General features: G+C 60.7%; 1 protein-coding gene across 5 annotated transcripts in view; it reads left to right on the top strand.

The window, feature by feature from the left end:
* The window catches only part of LRP1 (LDL receptor related protein 1), a 183,774-nt gene that overhangs the window by 93,663 nt on the left and 65,148 nt on the right, over nucleotides 1-24,963 (top strand). For 3 of the 5 annotated variants that reach the window (XM_054807284.1, XM_054807283.1, XM_054807282.1), the window contains exons 1-2: nucleotides 537-764; nucleotides 18,386-18,508. In XM_054807284.1, coding sequence (XP_054663259.1) covers nucleotides 692-764; nucleotides 18,386-18,508 — 196 coding nt within the window. In that variant the 5' untranslated portion in view covers nucleotides 537-691. Of the gene's footprint in view, nucleotides 1-536; nucleotides 765-18,385; nucleotides 18,509-24,963 lie in introns of those variants that run through there. The other 2 variants (XM_054807279.1, XM_054807285.1) reach the window with 2 other exon arrangements.

Here is a 24,963-nt window from a genome sequence, read left to right as displayed (position 1 = left end):
TTTTCCGTCCCGTGTTTGATCCCCAGCGGCGTCTCCACCCCGGCCGAGGGGAGCAGGGCCCCCGCGGAGCACGGCCACCGCCGGCAGCCCCGAGCTTGGGGGGGGGTGTCACCGCCGGGCACCACGGTGCCGCAGGACGCGTCCCCAGCACCACGCGTGGGCGCGGGACCCGCGGTGCCGCAGGCGGCAGACCCCGCCACGGCCACCCGCGGGCCTGGCCTGCCCCCGCCCCTGCCCGTACCTGCCCCTGCCCCTGCCCGCCCCGGCGCCCGGCCGGGGGGCGCAGCCCCGCCATCGCACGCGCATGCGCGCCGCGCGGCCGCCGCGTAGGACCCCCCCCCCGCCCCCGCGCGGGCGCCCCTCTCTCCTCTCCCCTTCTCCCCCCTCCCCTCCCCGCGCGCGCGGCGGCGGCGGCGGCTCGAGCCCGGTGACGTCAGGCGGGCGGCGGCGCGCGCTCCATCCATCCCTCCGCCGCGGCGGCGGCGCGCGCAGCCCCCCGCCCCCGCCCCGCCGCCCCCGGCGCCGCCGCCGCCGCCCAGCCCGGAGGGTCCGCCCGCCCCGTCCCGCCCCCGCCCGCGCCCCCTCCCTCCCTCCCTCCGCGGATGTCGGTGCGCGGGCCCGGGACGCGCCGCCCCGCGGGCAGCACGGCGTGAGGAGCCGCCGCCGCCGCTGCCGCCGCCGAGCCGCCGGCATGGGGCCGCTGCTGCCCCTCGCCGGGTGCCTGCTGGCCCTGCTGGCCGCGCCCGCCGCCCGTGCTCTCGAAGGTGAGTCCGGGGCCGCGCGGGGCGGGGGCGGCGGGGGCCGGTCCCCCGCGGAGGAGCGGAGCGGGCGGCGGGGGTAGCCGGCGGGGGGGAGCGCCGCAGCTGCGCGGCCCCGCGGCCGCTGTCGGGGGCGCGGGGCCGGGAGCAGCCGGGCTCCGGCGGGGCCGCAGCGTTCGGCCGGGCCGGGGAGGGGGCGGGAGGCGCCGCGCGTCCCCCGCCGCGGCGGGCAGCGCCGCCGTGACAAAGCAGAGCGGGCGCAGCCCGGCCCCGCCGCGGGGGGGGGGGAACGACGACGCCGAGGGGGCACCGGGAGCGGGCTCGGGCGGCGCGTCCTTCCCCGCCGGCCGCCCTTCCCCGCGCCCCTCCGCCGCGCCGCAGTGGAGAGATGCGACCACCCCCCCCGCCCCATCGTCCCCCCCCGCCCCATCCGTCTTCCCCCGCAGCCGCGGGTGGCCGCTCGCTCTCCCCGTTTTCTGCCTCTGTGCCAGTTTCTGGTGACTTTCAGCCCGCCCGTCATCCCGTTTTCCCCTGGAATCCGAAGTTGTCCCCGCAGCCAGGCAGGAAAGTTGGAGCTCAGTGCCGCTGCGGGAGCCTGTGCGGGGGGGGGGGGTGTCCCTGGGGGCCGGGGTACCCCCGCTCCCCGGGTGCGCCAGTGACAGCCCGGCCTTGCCCCACGCTCCTGCTCTTGCATAACTGGGGCCGCGACAGCCCGGGCTGCGGAGTTTGGCCACGGCCAGTCTGGTGGCACTGGGAAAATGTTTACCCAGCGATGGGGCTGTCTGTCCGTCCGGCTGTCCGTCCAGCCTCCCCGCCAGCCGCTTTTTTCCAAGCTGCGCACGTCTCATTCCCTGCTATTATTGATCTATTCAGTAAATACTTTAGCGAGCTCGTCAGCTCAATGGCCGGGCTTTTCAATGTACAAGGGGCTGCTCTTGGCAGCGTGTGTTTAGGAGCTGGCAGCCGAACGAGCCGGGAACCGGCCGTGGAGAAGTTCCTTGCAACGCCTGAATGCGCGGGGCAGGAGGCTGTTTTTCCCTTTAAAAGCAGAGAGATGGGGGTTCTGAGTTGGCTCTCTCAGCTTTCCTCTTATGGATTCCCTCTGTCCAGATGGGAACGGCCTGGCAAAGGCGGGAGACTGTAGCAATTAACTGGTGAGAGTTTTTTTAGGAAGGCTTTTCTGGCCCCGTTCTTCACCCACCTTGGAGTGAACCGGGAGAAGCTGCTGGCGTTTGGTGTCGTGGCAGCGCCTGACCCATCACCGGGTCAGAGGGATGGAGGAGGAGGTTGGGGCAAATGCCAGATCCCTGCCCCAGATTAGCGTCTGGGGCTGCAGGAGGCTGGAGCCTGTGGTTTCCATCCCTCCAGCCCCTCCTCGCCCCGCTGGAGGTCCAGGCGCTTAATTAGTGTCCCTTGAAGGGAGGTGGCAGGAGCAAAAGCAGCTTGTGGCACCCTGCAGCCACCCCTGCTCAGCTGACACCCGCGTGGCCGTTAGCGCAGGGTGGATTGACCCCCTGGCACCGACTTGGTGGGCTCAGCAGTGCAGGTGACGGTTAACAGCTGAGCCCACCGTTGTCACCGGCTCCCACCCCGCTCCCAGGGACCCCGGGGCTCGGAGGCATCGTCCCCGCTCGATGGTGGCTCAGAGCAGCCGGCGGATCCAGAAGTTTGTGGGGGTGGGAGGGACAGGCATCACTCATTGCATAAGCTGCGTTGCCTTTGGAAACAAGGCTGCAGAACGGTGATGTGCTGGAGGGAAGTTCCTCCATCCTCTTCTCCACCCCGATGAGCTGGAGTGGGGCAAAAGCCAGCGCAGGGACACCCCCCCCTTCCAGCCGCACGCTCCCCTCCTGAGGGGCTCCCCTTGGGGGTGGTGTTGGGGGCGAGGTGCCTTTCTGGCCCCATGGAGCCTTGGGCAGCCCAGGAGGGCGAGGAGGGGTCCTCTGGAGAGCTGTGGAAGGAGCTGTGGGGGTCTGTGGGTGGAAGGATGCGGAGGGTGGTCTCAAAGCCCCCCGCTCCGGCAGGGCTGGCTGGGAAGCAGAAGGTGGCATCTTGGTGGCACCTGAGCTAGTGCCTTGGCCCCAGCAGTCCTGGCCAGGCTCTGGTTTCCCTGACCGCAGGTCTCCTGCTGGTGGAGCTGGTGCTGCCTGGGTGCCACTGGGAGTGGGGTGCAGCGTCCCCATCTTTGTCCAAAGACCCAACTTCCCATACCCACTGCTTCGGTTTGCAGCTCTGGAAGCTGTTCGTTTGTTCCTGGCGTTGGCTGCAGGAGAAGGGGGACGCAAAGTCCAGCTGGTGGGGCAGAGAGGGGGGTGAAGCTCTTCCAGGGGGACAAAGGGCACCGGTGCGGCTCCTGTGTGCCTGAGCTCCTCTGCCGCTTGCTAGGGTGGCGTGGAGCTTCCCTGAGTCCCACTGCCTTCATGGGCATAGCTGGGCAGCCCTCGGGAGTGGAGCGAGGGCAGGCAGGGATTGCCCCACTACTGTTTTGGAAATACCTGTGGTTAAGGGTGGCTGCGGTGTTTTGGTGCAGCGCTTCCCTCTTGCCACCTTGGTGGTCCGGTGTGGCTCGTGTGCGTGAGGGAAATGCGTGTGCGTGCGCGCTGTTTCCCAGGGCACGCGTGGACATGCCCAGAGCCACGTTGGGTTCAGCAGAGGTGAAGAGAGGAGTGTTTGGGGGCTGCTGGGAGGAGAAGGCAGGAGCTGCCGGAGGGGCTGCCACAGGGACTGGGACTGCCCATGGGGACCGGCTGGGGGCTCCTCCGTGCCACGGCGGGGAGGGGAGGGTGCCTGGCATCCCCGCGTGCAGCGTCCCAGCGAGATCCTCCGTTCTGCAGAACTGGGGGTTCCTGGAGCCCCGTGGGGCTCTGCCCCTGCACGGGAGGTGCTGTGCTGGGGGGTGCCGCTGTGGTCTCTGGAGGAGAGGACTGGGCTCCGGCTCCCATCCCACGTGCATCCTGTCTGGTGACGTGCACTGACGTCAAGAAGATGGGACAGCGATGGAGCATCCCTGGCAGAGCCTGGCAGCACTGCCTGTTTTGGGGTGAAACCGAGGCGTTGCCTTCTCACCGCTTCCAAAGCTGTTTCGAGGTAGTGTGGGTGGTGCGGAGGTGGGAACAGCTGTGGCGTCCCCCTCGTCTTTGGTGTCTCAGCCCCACCGCTCGCCCCTTGTCTTCTCTCCGTGCTGTTTCCATGTGCTCTGTGGCAGCCTGCAGACCGGGAAGGAGCGGGGGCTGTTGAAGCTCTCCAGCTGGTGAGGCTTTTCTTCCAGTGTCGAGTACCAGTTGGGCTGATGGGGAGCAAAACTGCCCCGCTCCTCCCTGTTCCTCAAAAGTCCTGACCCCTGGACCCTCCTCTTCTGGAGGAGCTGACTCTGCTTTGGCGTTAATTGGTTCCTCTTTGCCACCAGCCCGTGCTTGATCCAGGGCTGCCTGGTGTGGCTGGGTCCACGGTGGGGCAGGGCCGGTTGCCCGCCTGGTATGCTGGCCGGTGCAGACTCTGCTCTGCTGCACGCAGCATCCCCGTCTCCTCGCAGAAACAGCAGGATCAGAGCGGAAAAGCCGAGACAAGTGAAAGGAAAAGCTGCGTAAAACAGCTGCTAGGTGGGGTCCCCAGAAACACAGCCCTCGAGTCCGCTGGAGGGGACAGGCTGGTGACATGAGCAGCTTCGAGGCAGGAGGGTTGGCCCCAAAACCCGTCCTCCCGCTGTCTGGGGTGAGGGTATTTGCGAAAGGCCCAAGAGCTGGTTGAGCTCAGCCCCTCTCCTTCCTGCTCTGGGAGGGCGCGGGGGTCCCGGCTGCCGCTCGAGGGCTGTGGTAGCGCGCTGGCTACGTCCTGGTGTTTGCTGCGGTTGTGGGCTGAGATTGCGGAGGGTGATTGAGGATGGGGCAGGGCGAGGAGCCCTTTGGGCAGAAACCGGCAGTATCGTTACCATTCATAGAGGTGACCGCGGTGGCTGGGTGGGGAAGTTGGGCGTGCGGGGGGGCTGTGGAGCAGCGCTCGTGTGTGCCGTGGGCTGCCTGGTGCCGCGCTTCTGCCAGTGGGTTATTGCACGGCTCGTTCCTGTGCAGCGTCAGTGCGAGCAGCCGGTGGCGGAGAGGAGCGAGCCGCTCTCGCCATCAGGTGGATCCTGCTGCGGAGGTCTCGCCACTATCTCGCGAGTGCTGGGGAAGCTCTGTCGGGAGTGGGGCTGTCCCCACTCCGGATGCTTTCCCCCAGGGACGGGTGCCTGCAGCTGGGGGTTTTGCTACCCCGTGTGGCACCGATGCCCTGGGAGGCAGGAGGAGCTGAGCCCACGCCTGTGGCTGCCCACGGCTTTCTGGGATTTTGGCTGTGCCTTTGGGATGCTCCTCGTGGATGGCCTTTCAGCAGGGACCCCGAGGAGCCTCTCCAAAACGGTGCAGGGAGCACGTGCCTCTGCAAGTGCCCTTTGTCCTGGGAAGGGGGTGCGCGGGGGTGCTTCCCAAAACCACGGGACAGCCCGGGGTCGTGCGGTCAGGGCTGGGCCCTCGGGAGCCGTTGAGCGCCAGGGTGGGACAGGCTGTGCCGCAGCCCTGCTGACTCAGCACGATTAGCGCGGTGGTAACCAGAGGGTGAGACCGTGGCTTTGCTGTGGGACAGGAGGTTCCTCTTACAGCTGTTGAAATTATTTCAGTTCCCAGATCTGTGTCAAGCACCTTCTTTGTGCCAGCCCCACAGATAAATCCTTGCTCTGTGCCCCTGAGACCCTCTGGCTGACCCACAGCCCTGCTCGGGGGCTGCGCCTCTCCGAGAGCCGCCTGCCTGCTTACAGCACCTTGGCCGAGCACAAAGTCCTTCTGCTCCCAGCTCATCCCAACAGGTCACAGGACTTGGCTGAAATGCCCGGGATGAATCTAGCAGTCCCAGGATTGGGAAATGGGCTCCTTGGAGATGGTGCCGGCTCACGGTTGCGGCGGTTCATGGCTGACTCAGCCGATGAGCGGTGGATGCGTCTGCCCGTTTCCTTCCTGTGGTCCCGGCTTTGCCAGGCAGACAAGACTCTCCTTGTGCTTGGACTGAATTTTATCTCTGTCACCTCCCAGAGAGTGTTTCTGGCCGCATTCCTGTGGATGGCCCTCTCCGTGCGGGATGCTTGACCCTCAACTGGGAGTCGCGGGCTGGGGTCCCTCCGGCAGCCTGTCCCCCTCTGCCATTGCTGCGGGTGTGCTGCTCCCTGGGATCCTGCTGGGTCCTCTGCGGGAAGCAGCCGCTGTTCCCCGGGGAGGGGGGTGCGTTTCTGGGCCCCCTTTGCATCATGGCCATGCAGACGAGAGCTGGCGGTGGCCACCAAGCCCTATTTTGCACCGGGGGAGCAGCCGGTGCTGTCGATGCTGGACTGAGTGCTGTGCGCACGGGGGGGTGGCCCCGTCTCGGGGGGCGTGGAGCATGCCTGCTGTGCCCTGTGTGGGACCCCGTGGGCATCCAGTGGCACCTGGGCCGGAGGCGGCGTGTGCCGAGCGCCCAGGGAGGTTTTGCGTCCGGTGCCGTCTTCCACCGGCTCTCCCAAACGGCCTGTCGGCTCCATCCGTGCTGCAGCTTGCTGTCGAGGGGATGCATTTTCCTCTCCTTTGGAGTTTGCAAGGCAGTGCAAGGCCGACTCAAGCTATTTACAGACCAGGTTTTGCTGTTGACTTAACTTTTCAGTCACTTCCATTTAATGTACCTTGGCAGGCTGACCTGCCAGCGGCAAGCAGCAGCAGCAAATATTTTCAGCATTTTCTGATTCAGCTCGAACTTCTTGTTTTCTTCACTCTGTGCCTCTTATTTTAAGAAGGAAAAGTACTGGGTGGGCCATGAGGACTGTTTTGCTGGATGTTATTCTGCTGTGCGAGGTTGCTTTCCCCAATGCAGTCCAGCCATTTCTAGGGCTAAATATAGACTCACAATGTCCTTTCTTAGCCAGGGGAACGGAGCAGACTAGAGCTGCAATCATGCAGATGCTTTGCAGGATCAGAGACGGTCCCAGCACTGCTCGAAGCGAAGGGCTTGTGGGGTTGGCAACTGAAATATTGGGTAATGACCTTGCTGGCAGCTCAGAGCTTCTCTGGTGGGACCGTGCTCGTGGTGCCACCAAGGAGGGGGACGGGAACAGCGGCCTCGGCTCCGGGAAGCGGCAGCCTGCAGGGAAGGTGAGAGCGGTTCTGTAATGTCCAAAACGTGTGGACTGAGGCATCAGTGGGAATTGCGAATGGCTGGGAGGGAGTCTAATTGAGTTGGAAGTTGCATGTTTAATTGAGAGGACTAATTAGCCTCTTGCAAGATGCCGTTTCTCCAAATGAGACCGTGGCAAGGATGGGCGGGTGTTGATGGTCACATCCTGGCGCATGAACCCGCGATGGGCAGGTGAAGGGTGCGGCGAACCACAGGCGTGTGGTTCATTTGGTAAATCACAGGGGCTGCTGGCATGGGGGGGCGAGGGAAGTAATTGCTGCTTTTAGGCTTGCTGCTGGACTTGGGGCTTTGGTGTCTGTCCCTTGGCGACCGATCTGAGGAGGAGGATTTCAGCTGGGGAGGACGAAGGCTTTCTGAGCCATCATGCTGCTGCTCCCCTGCCCCAGCCTTGCTGGGGGCGGCTGGGTTTTGTTTGCTGTGGGCTGTCAGGCAAATTGTTATTTTAATCTGCTGAGAGCTTTGAAACGCATCAATCTAGTCCATTTAGTTAATATGGTGCAGCTCTTTGTTTGTAGGCGCTGCTGCAGCCGACTGAGCGCAGGGACCGAGTGCTTGCTGGGTCCCGGATTCACACAGCGGTTCATTGTAGCTGATGAACAGTTGAGCATCTCTGCTGCTCGTGCCGCTGGTGAGATGGGCTGCGCCGGAGTGCCGGCACCTCGTGCCACTGCGTCAGGCTCTTTGGGGCTGAGTCCCTCCCGGTGTCCACTCCCTCTGCTTTCCTGCACCCTGGGGGGGCAGAGCCCCCCGATGCCGCAGCGGCACGCGCTGGCACCCTGCGGACGCGCCTGGTGATTTTTCAATGCGTGCTGTGCTCAGAATTTGAATACCGTGGCCTAAAGGATTGCACAGGAATGCAAACGCTTGTGCCGCGAGTGTGACGCTGCGACACCGGGGAGCAGCAGTACGCTCCCCTGCCCGCCCTGCTCCTCTCTGTTCTGCAGGCACCAGACCGCCTTGCCCATGGTGGGGCTGCCTCCGCGTGCCCACCCGCTCGGAGCAGCCTCTTTTGGGGACGAGCGTGTTGCCCGTGCCCAGCTGCCGGTGTCGATGCCCCTTGGCCGTACCTGGCTCAGTTTGCAGCTGGGAGAGCGGCTCCAGGGGAAGGACGATACTTGAGGGTGGCTCTGACCGGGAGGACAGCGGGATCCCGAAGCACTGGGCACTTGTGGCCGCCCTGTCCTCCCTCAGGCGCACGGGTCAGCTCGGTGCGGGGCCCCGTCCCGCCGGGCAGCCGGCTCGGGGAGGGGAGCTGGGAGAGGGCTGTGAAGGGTTTCCTCCGGCGCTCAGTGCCACGGATGTCGTGGTGCCTTTTTATTGTTTGGAAAAGGAAGCACTTGGGTTTAATACTTCCCGCGGCAGCTGCCTTCCCAGCGGTCCGGGTGAATGCTGCGGGGCACCGGGGCCAAATGCCGTGCAGAGAGTCAGGCCGTGCCTGCGCCTCTGCCCCGGGGCTGGCCGCTGCCTTTGCCCCTGAGTGGGGACCCGCCGTTCCCAGGTTATTTCTAAGGAGGGAAATTTCCACCCTCAGTCCTGAAAACAACAGCTGGAATGTCTGTGGGCCCTTGGCCTCATCTGAGCCGTGGGACGTGTCCCCTGCCTGCTCTTGGGGGCTGCTCCTGGCAAGACCAGCGGCCCCGATCCGGCTCAGCATCCCTGGGTCGGTGCCCACGCCGTGGCCCTGCTTCCCACCGCAGCTCCAGCTGCCGCCTGCCCTTCCAGATGGGTTCGCTCAGCATCTCCTCTCGCGGCCCAGAGCGTGTTTTACCTGCGGAAGAGCGGATTTGGAGCCTAGTGCTGCGCTTACTCACCAGCTTGGTCTTCTCCTCCGCAGCTGCTCTGATGCCATCGTCCCTCAAAACCCGCCCAGCACAGCCCTGTGCCCTTTTGGCTGCGTAAAATCTTAAAGCTTCTTTTTCTGCACCTTGCAAAAGGTAAAAACAGGCAAACCAGGATCCCTGACCTGCAGGAACCACCTTGGAGCATCTGGGCTGCCGCGGGCAAGCAGTTCATTGCTGTCGTAGCCGAGCCGCGCTGGTGGAGGTGCCAAGGGGTAGGGTAGTGTCTGGGGACACAGTATCAGAGCAGACATAACTGTACCGGATTCCTCTTTAGTCATTTGTGCCAGTTATAAACAGACGGGATGTTTCACCGTGCCGAGGATTTTATTCCCCCGTACCTCTTACAATACGGCCGAGCGGGTGTCTGGGAGCGCAGCACCGCCGAGCAAACCTGCCCCGGTCCCTTGGCCCGGCACGCGCGGGGACGTTCTGTGATGGGCACGGCTGATGCAGGCAGCAGCAGTGACAAGCCCGGGTGTTGTGCGGAGAGTCCTGCACGTGGCTTTGGGTTTGCTCTGCTGTTGTTGGATTCCCCCCGTGCTCTGGTTCAGAGCTCACCATTTGGGTGGTGGCTGCGGGTCGTGGGCACCGCCGGGCTCTGCAGACCTCTTGGTGTGGGGGCTTGGTCACCTGCCTGGTGCCAGCGTCCGGGCTGGAGCTGCGGCAGAAGGGACGGTGCCAGGCTGGCGTGGCAGCCGGTGGAGTAGAGCGAGGACGAGCTCCAGCGTGGACCCCCCGAGCCGCAGGGCTGTGCAGCCGTCTGAGGATGCTGAGATGCTGCAGGACGTGCCTCCCCAGAGTGCGCTGTCAAGGAGACCCCAAACCTGCTCCACCGCCTTGGCGGCAAGCACGTGCTTGCCATGGAAGCTGCCGCGTGGCCTGTACCTGGACAGTGCCGGTGCAGGTGTGGTGTCTGCCGGTGGGCAGGCTCTTCCCCACTGCGGCTGGGAGGCAGCGCTTTGTTGGGGGTTTGACCTTGCGGGCCGGTTGGGTTTGCTTTTGGGGACCAGGGTGGGAGCGGGTGACGGCCAAAAGCCCTGTGTGGGCAGGGAGCTCTGGCAGGAGCAGGGAGGGGCCACGGTGCTGCCGGGGATTGTTTTCTCCTGGGGAGACCTTGAAATAGCTGGAGATTGTGCTGTGCAACGGGTGGTGCGGTGGCTCTGAGACCTCGTCCTCCCCAGAGCCAGGAGATGCTCCCCACAGTGCGTGGGTCCACAGAGGACCCCAGGAGGGGACCTGGTGGCTGGAGACAGGGATGGGTCTCCAGGTCCTTGTCCCCCTCGGTCCCTGCGAGCTGGGGCTGGCTGGGTCGTCCCTGGTGCAGGGGCTGCGTTCACATGGGCAGGTGGACCAGAATCCAGAGCAGCTCCCTGTGTGGATGAGCTGCTCGGGAATAAAAGTCCCTTTATGCCGGAATAATTAGTGTACTCAGAGCACGCTAATTATTCTGGGATAAAAGTGACTTTTATTCCGGCAGAGTGTCCTCTCAAAGGGCCCTTTCTGCCCGCTCCCGGGGCACAATAGCTGCTCTGCTCCGTTTCCCCATCTCAGACAAAGTCCTTATTTGCGAAGCCAGCGAAATTGAGTTGACTAATGAATTAAGGCCAATGGTTTTGGCTTGGCTCCAGCGCTTTGAAAGCCTTGGCGAGCTGATGCCCGTCCTGGGCAGGAGGAACCGTAGCACCCTTCTGCCCTGGCAAAGCCCCCGTGGGCTGCATTCGGCCCCGGGCTCTGCCGCTGAGCTCTGGCAGCGTCCTGCCCCCTGATTCAGCTGTCCAGATGAAATGCCTATTAATCTATAATGTGCAATTGCTTTATTGCACAATGCAGGCAGGTCTCTGGAGGGAGCGTTATCAGCTTTAGCCACAAGCCATAAATAACTGCCTCCAGTGCAGAACACTATATTCTGTTTGGGTTCCCAACTGCTGAGGGTATAAACATCCCACTTCTTATTGCTAGAATAAATAAAGGGAATAAAACCTTCTGAGCAGGTAGAGGAGGTGGGGAGGCCTCTGCACCAGCCCCCCTGGCTGGCAGGGTCTCCTGCCCGGCCGCTGCCCCCTCCCCATCCCTTGCCTGGGGCAGGAGAAGGGCCAGCCCTGGGTGAGGGGGGAGCGGGGCATCCCCCGGCAGGGATGGCTGCTGGCCAGGGACGGCTGCAGCCCATCCAACTGCACCCAGAGGACTTAAGCCCCTTTCTCTTGGCTGCAAATGCTTTTTTTCTTTTTTTTTTCTTTTCCTTTTTTTCATTTAAATTGCAGATAAGCTGCAAAAAGAGAAAGAAATCAAAAAAGCATGATTCTTCCTTGAAACACCCTCCGCTGCGTGGCTGGAGCCTGCCCCTTCTTCCCCTCCCCACCACGTTTTGTATGATCAAGCTCTTTTTTTCTTTTTTTTTCTTTTTTTTTTTTTCTCCCAGTTCTGAAAATGCTGTGGATTCGTTTCATCTGGTTCCATCTCCTGCCATTTTTGAGCTCATTCTTCTGCGGACCTCTCTGTAGGGCCGGAGGCGGGAGGGGGACGAGGGGGATTGCACTCCAGCACAGATCTTGCAGCTTCTGAATTTGGTTTAAAATGCAAATTATTTTTTTTCCCATTATTATTTTTTCTTTAAATGCATTTCATCGGAAGGCGGTGGAGCTGCCAGAGCCCGGGGAGCGGGAGGGGAAGGGGCTGGGCAGGCAGGGGGAGCACATTCCTCCCAGCGCGTCCAGATTTCCTGATGCGTGTTCGCATTTAAATTGTCTCCCCCCGGATCTGTTTGAAGTCAGGTGACCGCGGTGCTGCCGGGGATGAAAGCAACCCTTGGGAGCCACAATATGATTTTATTCCCCTTCCCCCTCCCCGCCGGGGATGGATGCTCTCGGGCAGCCTCCATCTTCCGTCCTCCCTTAGCGGCACGTTCTCCCATCCATCCCTCCCCTCCTTTGTCTGGGGTGGGCAGGCAGCGATGGCAGCTCCTGCGGCTGCTGGAAATCCCCTCCTGGTGCACGTGGTGGGGGTGTCGGGGGGCTGCGCTGGGTGGGTGCCAGAGACAGACCCTGGGGTGCTGCGGCTCTGCTGGGGCTTCTCCCTCGCACCCTTGGGTGGTGTCGCCTCTCCCTGCCCCGGCCGCGGGGACCCTGCTGCCCGGAGCTGGGGTTGTCCTGGGAGCGGGGGGGACATGGGGGTGCTGGGGTCGCCTCCTTGGCGCACTCTGGGGTGCCCAGTGCAGGAACCCAGTTGCTCCTGGTCTTTGCCCTGGCATCCCCCGTGCCCCTGGGGAGGGATGGGTGCCCTTTGCCGTGGGGAGCGCCCAGGGGGCGATGGGGGGGTGCGCAGAGCACGGCCCCGTGCAGCCGGTGTGGCAAAGGGCCGTCTGGGTGTGCGGTCGGCCTCTGGGGACAGCGGGGTGGAGGGCCAGGCCGTCCCCAGCGCGGCCACGGGCTCCTCGAACGCTCGGCGCGGCCTGGAGAGCGGCTGCCTGCGGCTCGGGCAGCTCTTGCGGAGCACGTGGACCCGTCCTGCCTGTCCCTCCCGGCCACGGGGTCTGGCACGGGGGGTGACGACCCCCACCGTGCCCTGGGATGGGGCTGGGGCAGGGGGGACGGGAGCGTCCAGCTGGTTCTTGAGGGTCTCCCCCCGTCAGGGCGAAGAGCCAGGGAAGGTGCCGGCACGCTGCGGATGAGCCGGGTCAGCGCCCAAAGTGACGGTCGGGGGTTCTGCCGGCACGTCGCCTTGGTGGGGTTTTTGTTGTTTTCAGTTTGCCTCCTCGGTGTCTCTAAAAACTGGTGAGGCGCAGCAAACCCGCCCAGGAGCCCTTCTGACCGTCCTTGGCTGGGACGCGCTTTTCCAGCCGGAGCCTTTCCTGTGAACGGCGTTTTGCTGTCGTTCAGACGTCTCTGGCAAAGCAGAGGTGGGCTTTGCTTTTCAAAATTGTCTTTTTTTTTTTTTTTTTTTTTTTTAAAGAAGGTTAATGCCTCATGATTTAGATGCAACAGGCATACTTGAAAGGAAAAGGGGGAAAAAAAATGTATTTTAAAGTCAATATTTACTTAGCAATTGGATGGGCCCCTCCCCCAGCCCGGCCGCACATACCTGCGGCTTCTCCGGCGGGAATGGCCGGGAGCGCACAGCAACGTCATTCATGGAAGCGGCGGCTGGGATGGAGCAGCGGATCTGGTTTGAATCTTCCCGTTCGAGGGGGCTGGATGGAAGAATTGCAAAAATGCATTTGAGCTGTTTAGAGATCTTGTATTTAAACGCAAAACAAACAAATAAGCCTTCCTTTCCCCTTCCCCTTGACAAAATGTGCCTGTAAACTTTGGGTTTTGTTATTGTAAATGTCTCTATTGCCCTGTCTAGCTTTTTGGAGCCAAAGGACCCGGCAAATTTACATTAGTCATCAGCTTGCAAATTCTGCACAAACTTCTGCACCGCGCTGCGCCCCTGCGGGGATTTTAGGTTTAAGCATCAGCCTCGTGGCTTCTGGCCCAAGGCAGCACGAAAGAGCCAGGGGTGCGCGTGCCTCCGTGCTTCATCCTTCCCTGGTCTCTGCCCGTGGCTGCAGAGAAACTCTGGGGAATCTGAAGAGGCCGGGAAGCACAGAAAAGGAACAAATCATGTTTTTTTCTGAAATTCAAGGACAAAGGATGGATGATGTAGGGGGGGGGAAATGAAAGTCTAAGGTGACTCTGATTTTTGCGTTTGGTTAATTGGGCGATCTTTCATCTTGGTGCCCCGGGACTGTGTGTCGGCGGTTCGGGGGTCCCGCGGGGGACACGGGCTGGGCCGTTACTGGGGAGAGCGGCCTTGGGGGGGTGGTGTGCTCTGGCCAAGCGGTGTCTTGAGAGCCGAGCTGACGGGGTAGGACGGTGAAGAGGAGGGACGGTGGGACAAAGCCATGATGTTCAGCTGGCTGACGGGACAGGCTCTCCTCCGAGAGAGGCAATCGGCCAAAAGTGGCCAGAATTGGCCAAAACGGTGACTGGGAGCAGAGCAGCTCGTAGCAGCGGCTTCCCCTGTGCCTTGGCATGCGTTAGGCCTTCTTGGTGTGCGCTGGCACAACCGTCACGCCAACACGCTTGGGGTGGTGGTGAGCTTGCCGTGGCTCGCCGGGGCTGGAGCTCGCCAGATGCCACCTTTGCTCGCTGGGGCTTCGCTGTGCCCCCACTCTGGGATCTGATATTTCCCTGCCCGGCTTTTGCCCTCCAGAACAGCCTGGCAGATTTTTGTTTTGCCGAGGCGAAGCGTGCACGTGCAGCGTTGGGAGCTGGGAGCATCCGGCCGGGTGTGCCGCACGCGTTGCTGCGGCTGGCCCGGGGGTGCGGGGTACCTGGTCGGGGCTCTGCAGACCGCCAGCTCCCTGCAGCTCCTCGGACCCGGCTGCCGGGTCCATCCTGGCTGGCGCAGGGCGAGCTGCGGGGCCAAGCCCGTGTGCCGGGTGGGTTTGCAGCCTCCCCGCACGCCCTGGCGCCGGGTGCAGGGCGAGCCGGGCTCTGTTTGCACAGCGCGGGAGGTGTGTGCTTTGGCAGGCTCCTCGCCGTGCAAGATGGGGGGTGTGGGCATGGAGGGGAGGGGGTAGCTGGGGACGGAGACCTGGGTGGAATGTGGAGTAGACTTATTTTCCTCCCTCTCGCGCTTTCTTCCCCCCCCCCCGCCCCGAACATCTGTTTTGCAAATCACGCTCATTCCAGTCCGTATTTATGGCCAGCGCTGTTTCCTTTGCAAAGTCGCGGCCGGCCACCTCCTCCCGAGGAGGGGAGGAGGAGTTGGGCTGAGGAGGAAAGTACGGTTTGCTCAGGGAAGGAGTTCTTTAATATTTTTGTGGTTTGCTTCCAGCCTATCTAGGTTTTTATGCTGTACTCGTCTGTGCACCGAAGGTAATTTGGCTTCTGCTCAAGGTGAAGACCTCCCGCTCACCAGCCTCCCAAAATAGTCCCTTTAAATGGAAGTGTCGATTTCTTGCTTTAGGCAAAAATGAAATGTGTTTTGTTGTGTTTCTTTAATGGCCCTTCTCCCCAACCTGCTGCACTCTAATGCGAAGCCTGCGGCTGCCCGTGTCCGTGTCCGTGCGACGGCGGGAGGCATGGCCGGTGTCTCGGCCCCCGTCCCGCCTGGGAAACCCCCGCTGCCACTCCGCACCCCCACTGGGGTGTCTGCTCCCACCCTGGACCAGAGAAGAAGGATCCCCTTTCTTGCACCCAAATTGCCATTTTTTTTCCCCATTTTTTTAGTACAATTTTTTCCCCTCTGTCCCCTTTGAATTACTTTTAAGCAGGGACCTCTCCTCCGACTGCCAAAGAGGGACGTGTTTTCTGCGGACGGCTCTCGCAGCTGTCCTGGCCCCGCTCTGAGCCGGCCATTGTGCACTGCATGAAGGCGCCTTTATTCTCCGAGCCGGAGCTGGAGCTCTGCTCGCCGCTGCCATTGCCGCTTCTGCTGGTGCGGCCGCCTGGCTTTCGGAAAGAAATTGGCTCCGTGTGAAGGATGCATTAACAGACACCTTCTCTAATTGTCCACCTGGCACTGAGGCATCTCGGCACTTACTCTGGGGCCATTTAACTCGCTGGGAACACGCTGTGCAAGAACAGAAAGGGTGTGGGGTTGCCGAGGAGCCTGGCGAGCTGGCTCCTGAAAGGGGAAGCGATCTCCTTCCCTCCCCCTGCGGGGAGCCACAGTGGCGGCTGTCGTGCAAAAGCCGCTCTAGAAACCACGAGGCCTCGTGCCGCCCAAGCTGTCCTCGTGTTTGGGAATGGCGGGGCGGGTGGTCGGTGGTGGGAGATGGGTTTGGGTGCAGCTTTTCGGCAGGTTAACGTGCCCTGCGGCGGCAAGGAATGGCAAGACCGCTCCCTGGGGTCTTCCCGTGCCAGGGGAAGGATGGAGCTGGAGCATCGTCCCCTCTGACAGGGGGGCTGTGAGCAGGGTGTGCGTCCTCAAGGAAAGCCATGACGACAGAGCGATGTTTCAGTGCTTGGAAGAAATCCCACGTGTTCTGCTCCTGTGTGGGGGAGCTGCTGCCAGCAGCAGGAGAACCTGCTCCGCTCCAGTCCGCGCGCAGCCAGCCCTGGGACGGGGCTGCTCTGCAAGGTGTGGGTGCTGGTGCTTAGGGAGGGCGGCTTCCAGCGAGGGGCCGATCTTCCATGTTGCTGGTGAGCATCTCTGCTCCAGGACCGGTGTCTCCAGTGCAAAACAAGATCCCATCATGGCTCTGGTTTCTCCTCCTGTGTAGACGCAGCCCCGCAGAGCTGTGCGTGGCCGGGATGGGGCAGTGGGCTGGGAGCCACTTGCCGGGGGTTTGCCCTCCTCTTGTAGGTCTGCCCGCTCCCCGGGGGGGGCCGGAGGCAGGTAAGAGGCCAGGAGATGAACTCAGCCAGGGAGGGGGGAACGACACGACAGCAGCCGCTGTTGTCCCGCTGGGTTCCTGGGTGCCGTCTGCGGTCGGATGGGCAGTTGCGGCAGCCGTAGGTCGCTTTGTGGCTGCTGGAGACCTGGGAGGATGAGGGAGAGCGGGAAGTCCAAGGGAGCGTCAGTTCTTTGCTGTGGTTTTCTTAATGAATCTTGCATTTGGTACGCTTGTGGCTGGGAGATGGAGGTGGAAGATGAGCCCCTCTGGGAAGAGGGGGCGGCAGAGCCGGCTTCAGAGCGGAGCTGGTTGCAGGAGGCGCCTGTCCCCGAGCTCCAGCCCTGCGCTGCTGCGTCCTGCAGAGGAAGGGGACGGGCTTGGTCTCAGAGTCATCTCTGGCCTAAAGAAGGTGTAGGGGGGTGTTGGGGTGGGGGGCATTTGCTCATAACCAGGGACGTTTCATCCATTTTGATACGTCCAGTCTCCATCTTGATTGCACTGAGCTCCCTGTCGCGGTGTCGAGCCTTTCCCTTGAAGCAGCGGCTCCAATGCTGCCAATGCTGATGCTTTAAAGTCAGAAGGGAAGCAATGTTTGTAGGAGGTGGTACTCTTCAATCAAACCAAATGACATCAGACAAAGCCCTTTGCGGGTCTGAGGAATAATTAGTGTCGTTACACAGTGGGGAGAGTTTCCTCCCACCCTTTAGGAATTGGGATTTGGACCGGGGACCGGACCTTCCCTATCCTCTTCCCTCGCAGCATCCCTGCTGCAGACCGGACAGAAGCTGCCTGGACCTGGCTGCGGCATTTCCTTCATGTGGCAGGAGCTGGAGAGAAATCATGGCACCTTCTCTGCCCGTCGGCAGCCTGAGGGCGAGCTGGGTCATGAAACGTGTGAAATGAGCCGCAGCACCGGCAGCGGCTCCTGCCCGTGGTGCTGCTTGGTGCGGCTGCGGTGAGGCGGATGCAGAGATCCTCCTTCCGTGGGCTGAGCATGAAGTTAAGTGGATCCTTGGAGCAGGGAATTTAGCAGAAGACTAGGGATGACACAAGATAAATGTAGGGAATTGCATGTGTTGACTGCCTTTGCTTTTAACCAACATTCACAGTTGCGTTTCATTGGGTTTTCAAGATTTCCTGCCTCCCCAAGGGCTCGGGCTCACTGTTCAGAGCAAAAGCTGCAATTCACGTGGAAGCGTTCGCTGCAGAGAGCTGGATCTCTGGGAAGAAAGCGAAACGCTGAAAGATTGGCAAGAAGATAGCCCGAGCCGGCAGGGCTGCGGGTGCCGCGTGCCCGTGCAATGGCCCTCGCCTGGGAGCCCCCGGCACGGTGGGTCGGGTTCGCGGCCGGCACGGCTTTGCTGGGTTTCAACCCTTCCCGACTGCAGCTCTTACCTGAACTTCTGCTGCCGGCCATGCCTTGGCATCCCCTTGCACCGGCTGGCTCCGGTACCCCCATGCGTGTTACGTGTACAGCTGCATATGCGTTTTTTTCACGTTTGGCGCTGCCCCCGCCGCTGTGCATTGGCCCAAAGAGACCTTGGTGCAGTGTCTGCTGGCTGCAGAGCGTGGCCCGGCAGCGCCGGGGATGGCCGAGGGTCTCTGCCTTCCCTCCCAACCGTGACCTTTCGGCAAAGGGGGCCGAAAGCCCCGGGGCTCTTCCCAGCCCCGCTCCCATCCCTGGGGGTCAGGCTGGTTCTGCGTTCTGTGCTTCAGATTTTCCTGATGGTTTTGTTATGACTTTGTTTTATTTCTGCATCTCTGGGGAGGGTGGTGCTGGTGTCAGCCACCCCCCCCCGGGAGCAGCGTCCCAGCCGTGCACGTGCGTGTTCCCTGGGCGCAGGATGGTTGAGAACTCGTCCTGCTGCTGGTGCTGTCATTATGATTTAAAAATGTTACTTTTTAATTTGCTCTCATTTGGGTTTTCTTATTTTTTTCCTTGTCTTTTTTACTGTCTAGCATAGAAAATAAACCGCCTTTGGCTCCCAGGAGCTAATTCATCCAAGTTAAATGATCTTTAAAATCTGTTAGCGCATCATGGATCTCGGTTCCTGTTTTCTCGCAGTGTAATTAATGCTTCAGTTTAAATTTTCTCCTTTCCTTAGGGGCAAGGTTGATGGATCTGATGCCAGGCTAAAACTTTTGCTGAGCCATTAGAAAGAAATCAAACTAAAAGCAATCTAGTCCTTAATTTAAATTTTATTTTTTTTAAATAACTTGTCTTTGGGAAGAAACTGATCTTGTTTATTATCATTATTTCTTTTCTCATCCAGCACCGAAGACATGTAGCCCTAAACAGTTTGCATGCAAAGATCAGATTACGTGCATATCTAAGGGCTGGCGCTGTGACGGGGAAAAGGATTGTCCGGATGGCTCGGATGAATCACCCGATATATGTATGTATGCCTTTCCTTCCTAATAATGTTCTTTGGTTTTGTTTCATCCATTCTCTCGTTGCACGGTCGTTCCAGGGTCCCAAACAGGCGGCGTCGCACAACTGCTCTACCTCAGCTCCTGTTTCTCCCATAGTACCGGGAGTCCACAGCACCTCGGGGGGTGGGTACCACTCAGGGAGGGTGTCCAAGCCGTCCGTCCATCTGTCCGTCCTCTCTTTATCTCCCTAGCCGTTGCTCCCGGGGTCTCTGGCTCTGGGGCCGTGATCCATCGTAACAAAACAGCTTCCTGGGAATGGGGTATCACTGATTTATTTTTTGTTTCCATCAAAATTGGTTTACACGAGGAAAGCAGAGTCCTGGAGGCAAGGATGCAGCGAGCCGTGGTGCTGGGCAGGGGCTGTGCCTGCACGGGGTCAGCTCTGCCGCAGCAGCGTCCCTTCCTCAAGCGGCTGTGCCTCCCCTGCCTGGCATTTAACGGGTGCTTGGAGCGAGGGCTGGGCTGGAGGGAGGAAGGAGCTCTCTGGGAGCCCTGGGGAACAGCTGGAAAAGCAACACTGCTTTCACCAGATGTGTTTGGATTCGGATGATGTGTTGGGTTTACTGGTTTTGTCCTGGGTTGTTGGAGCCGCTGTGCCACAGCGGTGCCAGCAGCCCCAGTGCCAGGGATGCTCCCACATCAGATGGGGCAGTTGGGTCTCGGGCCGGAAGCAAACAGGGAACCGGGCTGGGTTAGACGGGGCGCAGGGGCTGGGGCGTGTGTCTGCTCGGGGGAGCGAGCCAGAGCCGTGCTGGCACCCGGGGCTCTGCAGGGACGGTGGGTGTGCTGGTCCTGCTGCACCACACTGTGCCAAGGGCTCTGCCCTGGCTGGGCTGGAGCAAGGAGCCGCCTCTCCCCGTGTCCCGGATTCTCCATCTGAGGAGGGAGACTGTGCTGCCCTTGCCACCTCGCCGGAGCGGCCTCGTTAAGTTGTTTTACTGTGTCAGGAAAGCAGCCTCGAGCTGCCGGGATGGCAGGACGGCCACAGCTGGGTTCATCCCTGCTGCGGCTCACCAGTGACCAGCAAAATCCTCTGGCCTGGAGATCCTTCCCAGACTCCTGCTTCCTGCTGCACTTGGCATAAAGGTCTCCTCCAAAGCAGTCTCTGGTTCGGCACTGAGGTTATTTATTTCTTAAGGCAAAATGATGCAACTGTCCCCTCCGTGGGAGGGATGAGGGGGCTGGGATGGGCTGTCTGGCTCCAGTCAATCAGCAGCCCTGGAAAATTACTGCGGGAGGACTCGGAGGCCCTTCCCTGGCTGGAAGAAATCCGTCCTGATTGACGTATTCCGCTTGCTGTGCGTGCCTACGCCTGCTTCACCGCCCCCCATCCATAAGGACAGGTGAATGGAAAACGGAGCCCTCGGATGCTTTTCCCCCATCCACTTCTTCCTGCTGCTTCACTGCGAAGGCAGCGCTGGTGGGGGCTGGCGGAGCCTCCCCCGTGGATGGGGAAGGCAGAGCTGCACCTCTCTGCTCCAGCCGCTGCCGCCCTGCAGGAACGGGAAAGCATCGGTGTCCCTCTGCAGCGGGGCAGGGCAGGAAAACGCTCCCAGGTTTGCTCAGAGCCCCGAGGGCTCCTGCTGGAGGAGGGAGGCTCGTTCTCTGGGGGGTGCGGGACCCCCGCTAACTGTGTGCCCCTCGGTACATGCTCGGACTTCCCCAAGTTTCCGCTTTAAGCCCCAAGACGGCGTTAGCCTGGGGAGCACCAGGAGGGAGCCAGAAGGATGCTGCGCCCTCCGAGACGTGGAGGTTGGGGTCAGCGGCTATTGCTGCTGGCTCCTCCGCACCGGTGGCTGGGCAGCGCGCGGCACGGTGCTGGTACACATCCGGCCTGGCGCTCGCCTGCACTCATCTGAGCCTTTCCCGTGGGCACAGGGTATGAATGGAGGTTGCTGCCTGCTGCCTGCCTGCTCCTGCCTGAGCTTGCACAAGTGGAGTTCGACCTGTCGGCACATGCAGGGTATCTCTGGGATTGCCAAGCAAGCTTTTCTCACGCCACTTCGGCACCGGGGCTTCCAGCAGGCTCTCATCCTCCTTATCTTTTTGGCAGGGAGAGAATGACTTTTATTACTATTATTTAATCTCTTTTTTAAGCCCAGGCTGCAAATGCGGCTCTTGCACGCTGCTTGGCGCACCCTTTCACGCCCTGGCAGCACGGCAGGGTTATTTACATTGCACTAATGTACTCATGTCAGAGTGTCTTGAAATGCCGTCTATTATGTGCGAGGTTTTCCTCCCTGGGGAATCCTTTTAAGTATTTGCTGGCTTTGCTTACGTGTTAGCTGAGCATAGGAAGAGTTCTCTTTCCACGCTCGGTGCTGCGCTCGTGCCTGTGCGAGTGGCTCGCACCCAGTTCTTGCCCAGTCAGTTGATTTTTCACTCCATGGAGCTTTCCTGGGGGAAAAAATCTTGGACATCCAGTTGAAAATCAAAGGAGATGAGGGGCTCTGAGAAATTAATTTGCTGTGGCTGAACTACAGCCATCATCTGGCCGCTCATCCCAGCTGGCCTCGTGCCTGGAGCTCTCCGAGCCCGGCTGGGTGCCCTGGCCAGCCTGGGGCTTTGCCCGCGAGCAGGATGGCCGAGCTGCCGGTGCGTGTTTCTCCGGCTGCGCAACCGTTTGCTGCAGATGAATCTGTGGGTCTGTGGCCTTCGGTCGCCTGGATGTTTGTGAGAATTCGGCATCAAACGGTTCATTGGTCCCAGGGTTCAGAAGGTCCCAAATCTGTCTCGCTGCACTGGCCCGGTGCTGGATCTGTCGATGGCGTGGTCCTGCTTGGGTTCGGACGCGCCTCAAGCGAGCCTGTCATCTGCAAAGCTTTTGCTCTCCTCTTCCTGCGGTGCCGGCACCGGGCGCAGCCAGGAGTCGCCAACGGAACCTTCCCTGCCCCAGGTCTGCCGGTGCTCGGCTGCTGGTGCTGCCGCCTGTCCCGGCGGGGTCAATGGGACCGTCCTGCTCCCAGCTCCTCCTGTTCCCATCTCCCGTTCCCCCACGTCTGGGCTGTTGCCAAATCAGCTACAGGCTGCATTTACAGGAGGAAGAATTGCTTTTCTTCTTTCCTTCTTTTTCTTTCCAAGTGGTTTTTAGAGGTTAAAAATTCCTGTCTAATTCAGCTCCTTGGGGTGTACCACAAGCTTGTCACATGTAATAAATCGGCTCATTTATTAGTGCGCCAACACAGTCAAAAGCAAACAAAGTAGCTTGTAGATTAATCCTGCCCTGTTTGTGATAAGTAGTTTGATCCAGGCTCTTTGCAGGGGAATAATGGACACGGCAGATCAGTTTTGACTGATGAACTGTGCACTTTATTTCAGTGCCTTCATTCTTTCGGCCCGTATATTGATACTACTTAATTAACCCTTAATTTGCAATTACTCGGTGCCCAGATAGCGCTGCTGTTCAGCCCTCTGTGAAAAACAAAAGCCGTAAAGCAGCATCTGGTGAGAAATTCTCCTGGGAATTGTCTGCTGGGTGCCCTGGCTTGGGGCTGGGAAAGAGGAGAAACCCACGTCCCTGATGGCTGCGACGGAGCCCAGGAGTCCTGAGCTCTGTATCCCCCGTCCTGGAGGAGCCCATCGCCCCAGTGCCAAGCCAGTTGGCTAACTGGAAACATACTGGAATGTGCTTGACACGCAGCCTGTGTGCAGGGGAGTGATCTGGCATGTGGAGCCTGTTAGATTTCTGTTCTTCAGGCACCTCTTGTGCAAGAAGGGGCACGCGCGTGTCAACAGCCCGGAGTTAGTCACCGCACAGAATGGTCAAATGAAAGGGGGTGATGAGGTTTTCACTGTGGCAGCTTGGGGAACCTTTCTGCACGGTGTGGTGGTTGTGTGCTCTTAGCAGGGGCTTTTGTGGGCTGCTCCTGCCGTGGGAACCTCCTGCCCATCTCTGTGGCAGCAGCAGTGTGCCGGGCTGCGGGGTGGCTCGTTGAGGATTTCCTGCTGGGCTTTACTTCTGCAAAGGCTTTGGTGCATTTGGGAAGGGCAGAGGAGGAACCCAGCCTGCTCCATCTGCTCCTTGAGTAGCAATTTGCTGTTTCAGAGTCTGGAGGACAGAGGGATGGCTGCGCAAAGGTATCTGCCCGGGACGTGCTACGGGGACTTGCGCAGGGTCGGGAGAACCAGACGGGGTCAGAGTCAGCAGGTCCCGTCCATCCCTTGGCCAAACTCCCCTCGGCCAAACTCCCCTCGGCCCCAGCCCAGCGGAGCGAGATGGGCTCCTCCTCCCTCGCCCTCCTTGCTGCTGGCTGAGTCGTGGGGCAGTGCCCCTATGGAAGGGGCTCAGGCTAAACTGGAGAAAGCTCCATCTGAGAAAAGCCACCCTCAGGCTGGGGCGCGGGGATGGCGGTGGGATGGTGGGAGATGAGGCTGGGGGAGAAGTGCCAGTGCAGCTCCAGGGTGGGATTGAGCTGCCAGGCTGGAGGCAAGACCGGGACTACCCCCTGCCTGCCCCGGGTGTTGGCGGTCCCGGCATCCCTCCCCTGGGGTTTGCAGTGCCCCTTGTCCACAGCCACTTGTGCTGCTGAGAGGCTTTAGCCCCCGTGGGAGCAGCCCTGGAGAGCCTGGGGATTAAGGTTAAAAGCACGGCTAGCGTGGCTCGGCAGCGACAGCTCACGCGGGTGAAACCCAGCCCTCGCCGGCTGGGAGCGTGTTGGTGGGGCAGGAACTGTGCCGGCTGGGGATGTGTTGGCCCACGGAGCACCAGGCTGGACCCTGCGAGCTGCGTGTGATGTAACGCTCCTCTCCAAGGGGAGTTTAAGCTTATTTAGGCCAAACTCCACTGGTGAAGTCTTAGATGAAGGTGACTGCTGGTCTCAATAGCTGTCTAAAATGGGACCGTGCCTGGACGAAGTGCTCGGCACGTGATGTGCTGCAGGTGCCCTTCTCGGTGCTCACCTGGCACTTTGCCTGCTGCAAAGCACAGGGTGGTCTGCGGGGAGCTCGGGAGCTATTTCTGCCACCGTCCCCGCTGCCAGCACGGCTGATGTGCTGCCTGCCCTGCCGACGTGAGGGCAGGGCATAAACAGCCACTGTCTCCCCGTAAAATGGGATTTTAGTATTTTGCTTGCGTGCTGCCGTTGACTCAGCAGAGGTGTGTTGGTGGCTCCAGTGAGAGCTGGCGAAACGCTGCACGTTCGGCCCTAAAGCCAAACGTAGGTTTGGGGCCGGGGAGGAGAGGGGAGTTGGGCTTTGCAGAGCTCTGTGGTCCACGTGCCGTGCCGTGGGCCGCTGACGCCGAGCCAGCACTGTGCCAGGGCTCGCCGTCAGCGCGTGCACCCCCAGGCAGCCACCTTCCAGCCTGGGGTGAAGCAGTGTTGGAGCCAGGACGTTGGTGGAGCTTTTAATGGGGTTTCAGGATATTAATCGATTTATGGTGTATTTTGTTGTTTGTCTCAATGCCATGCTTCTTTTCAGAGAAGCTTAAAAATAAAGCCTTGCTTCCTTTGTAATTTTTCTAGTTAATAATGGAGATTAAGTCTCCTTGTGTCGCATAGCCCTGGTTCTTAACAACCCCCCCAGCCTGCCTGCACAGCAGTCTCTTAACAATGAGCGTGTTGGCACCCGAGGGCGTGCTTGGGGCAGCGGGGAGCCGGGGTGGGGGGGGCTGTGCTCGGGATGCTCGGCACTGCCTGACCCCATGTGCCCCCAGACCTCCCAGCAGTGAGGGGTGCCCGGAGCCGACGTGACCTGCAGGAGCTCGAAACAGGGAGTCTGGGGCTGTTGAGGTCCAGGGTCACCTTCCTCCCATCAACCCAGCTCGTTCCCAAGGGTGGACATGCGTCCACCGATGGTGGTCTCTGGGGCTGGGCAGAGGGTCCCTGTCCGCCCCAGCCGCTCTGGGTCTCCTTCCTTTTAGCACAATGCTCCTGCTCAGGCTGTGTGCTGCAGAGCCGATGGAAAGTCATAGAGTGGTTTGGGTTGGAAGGGACCTTAAAGATCATCAAAGTTCCAACCCCAAAAGGGGAAAGTTCTGCAAAAAGAGAAAGTTCACTCCAGACGGGTCATTCCCAGAGAGCAGCGCCCGCAGGGGTGCTGCCTGCTTTGAAAGGCAAATCCAGTGTCTGTTAATGAGCTTCCTCCAGGGAGAACTAGGGATGCTGGAGGGAGCAGAGCCTGGTTTGAGCCTTTTCTGGCCTCGAGCTGCCTGGGAGCCGAGAGGATTTGGGACTGGCCTTGGTAGGTGGGTGCTGCTTTTGCTCTGGGGCACGTGCCATGCAGGGGAATCCAAACCAAGGAGGATTTAACATACGTCTGGGCAGGGGGAATCAAAGTGCATTCACACGCTTGCTACCAGCATGGTGCTTGCCTGCCATCGGCTACTGTGGAAAGATTCCCACGAATATCCTGGGGAACGCAAGGTTCCCCGAGCCCCTGCGTCCATCTGAAGAGCTTTTACCCGAAATCTTGCTGTGCA

This window comes from Grus americana, chromosome 31 (genome assembly GCF_028858705.1).
Source record: "Grus americana isolate bGruAme1 chromosome 31, bGruAme1.mat, whole genome shotgun sequence".
Classification (NCBI taxonomy): domain Eukaryota; kingdom Metazoa; phylum Chordata; class Aves; order Gruiformes; family Gruidae; genus Grus; species Grus americana.
The sequence above is the reverse complement of the archived record's forward strand: the minus strand, read 5'-3'. Positions and strand labels throughout refer to the sequence as shown.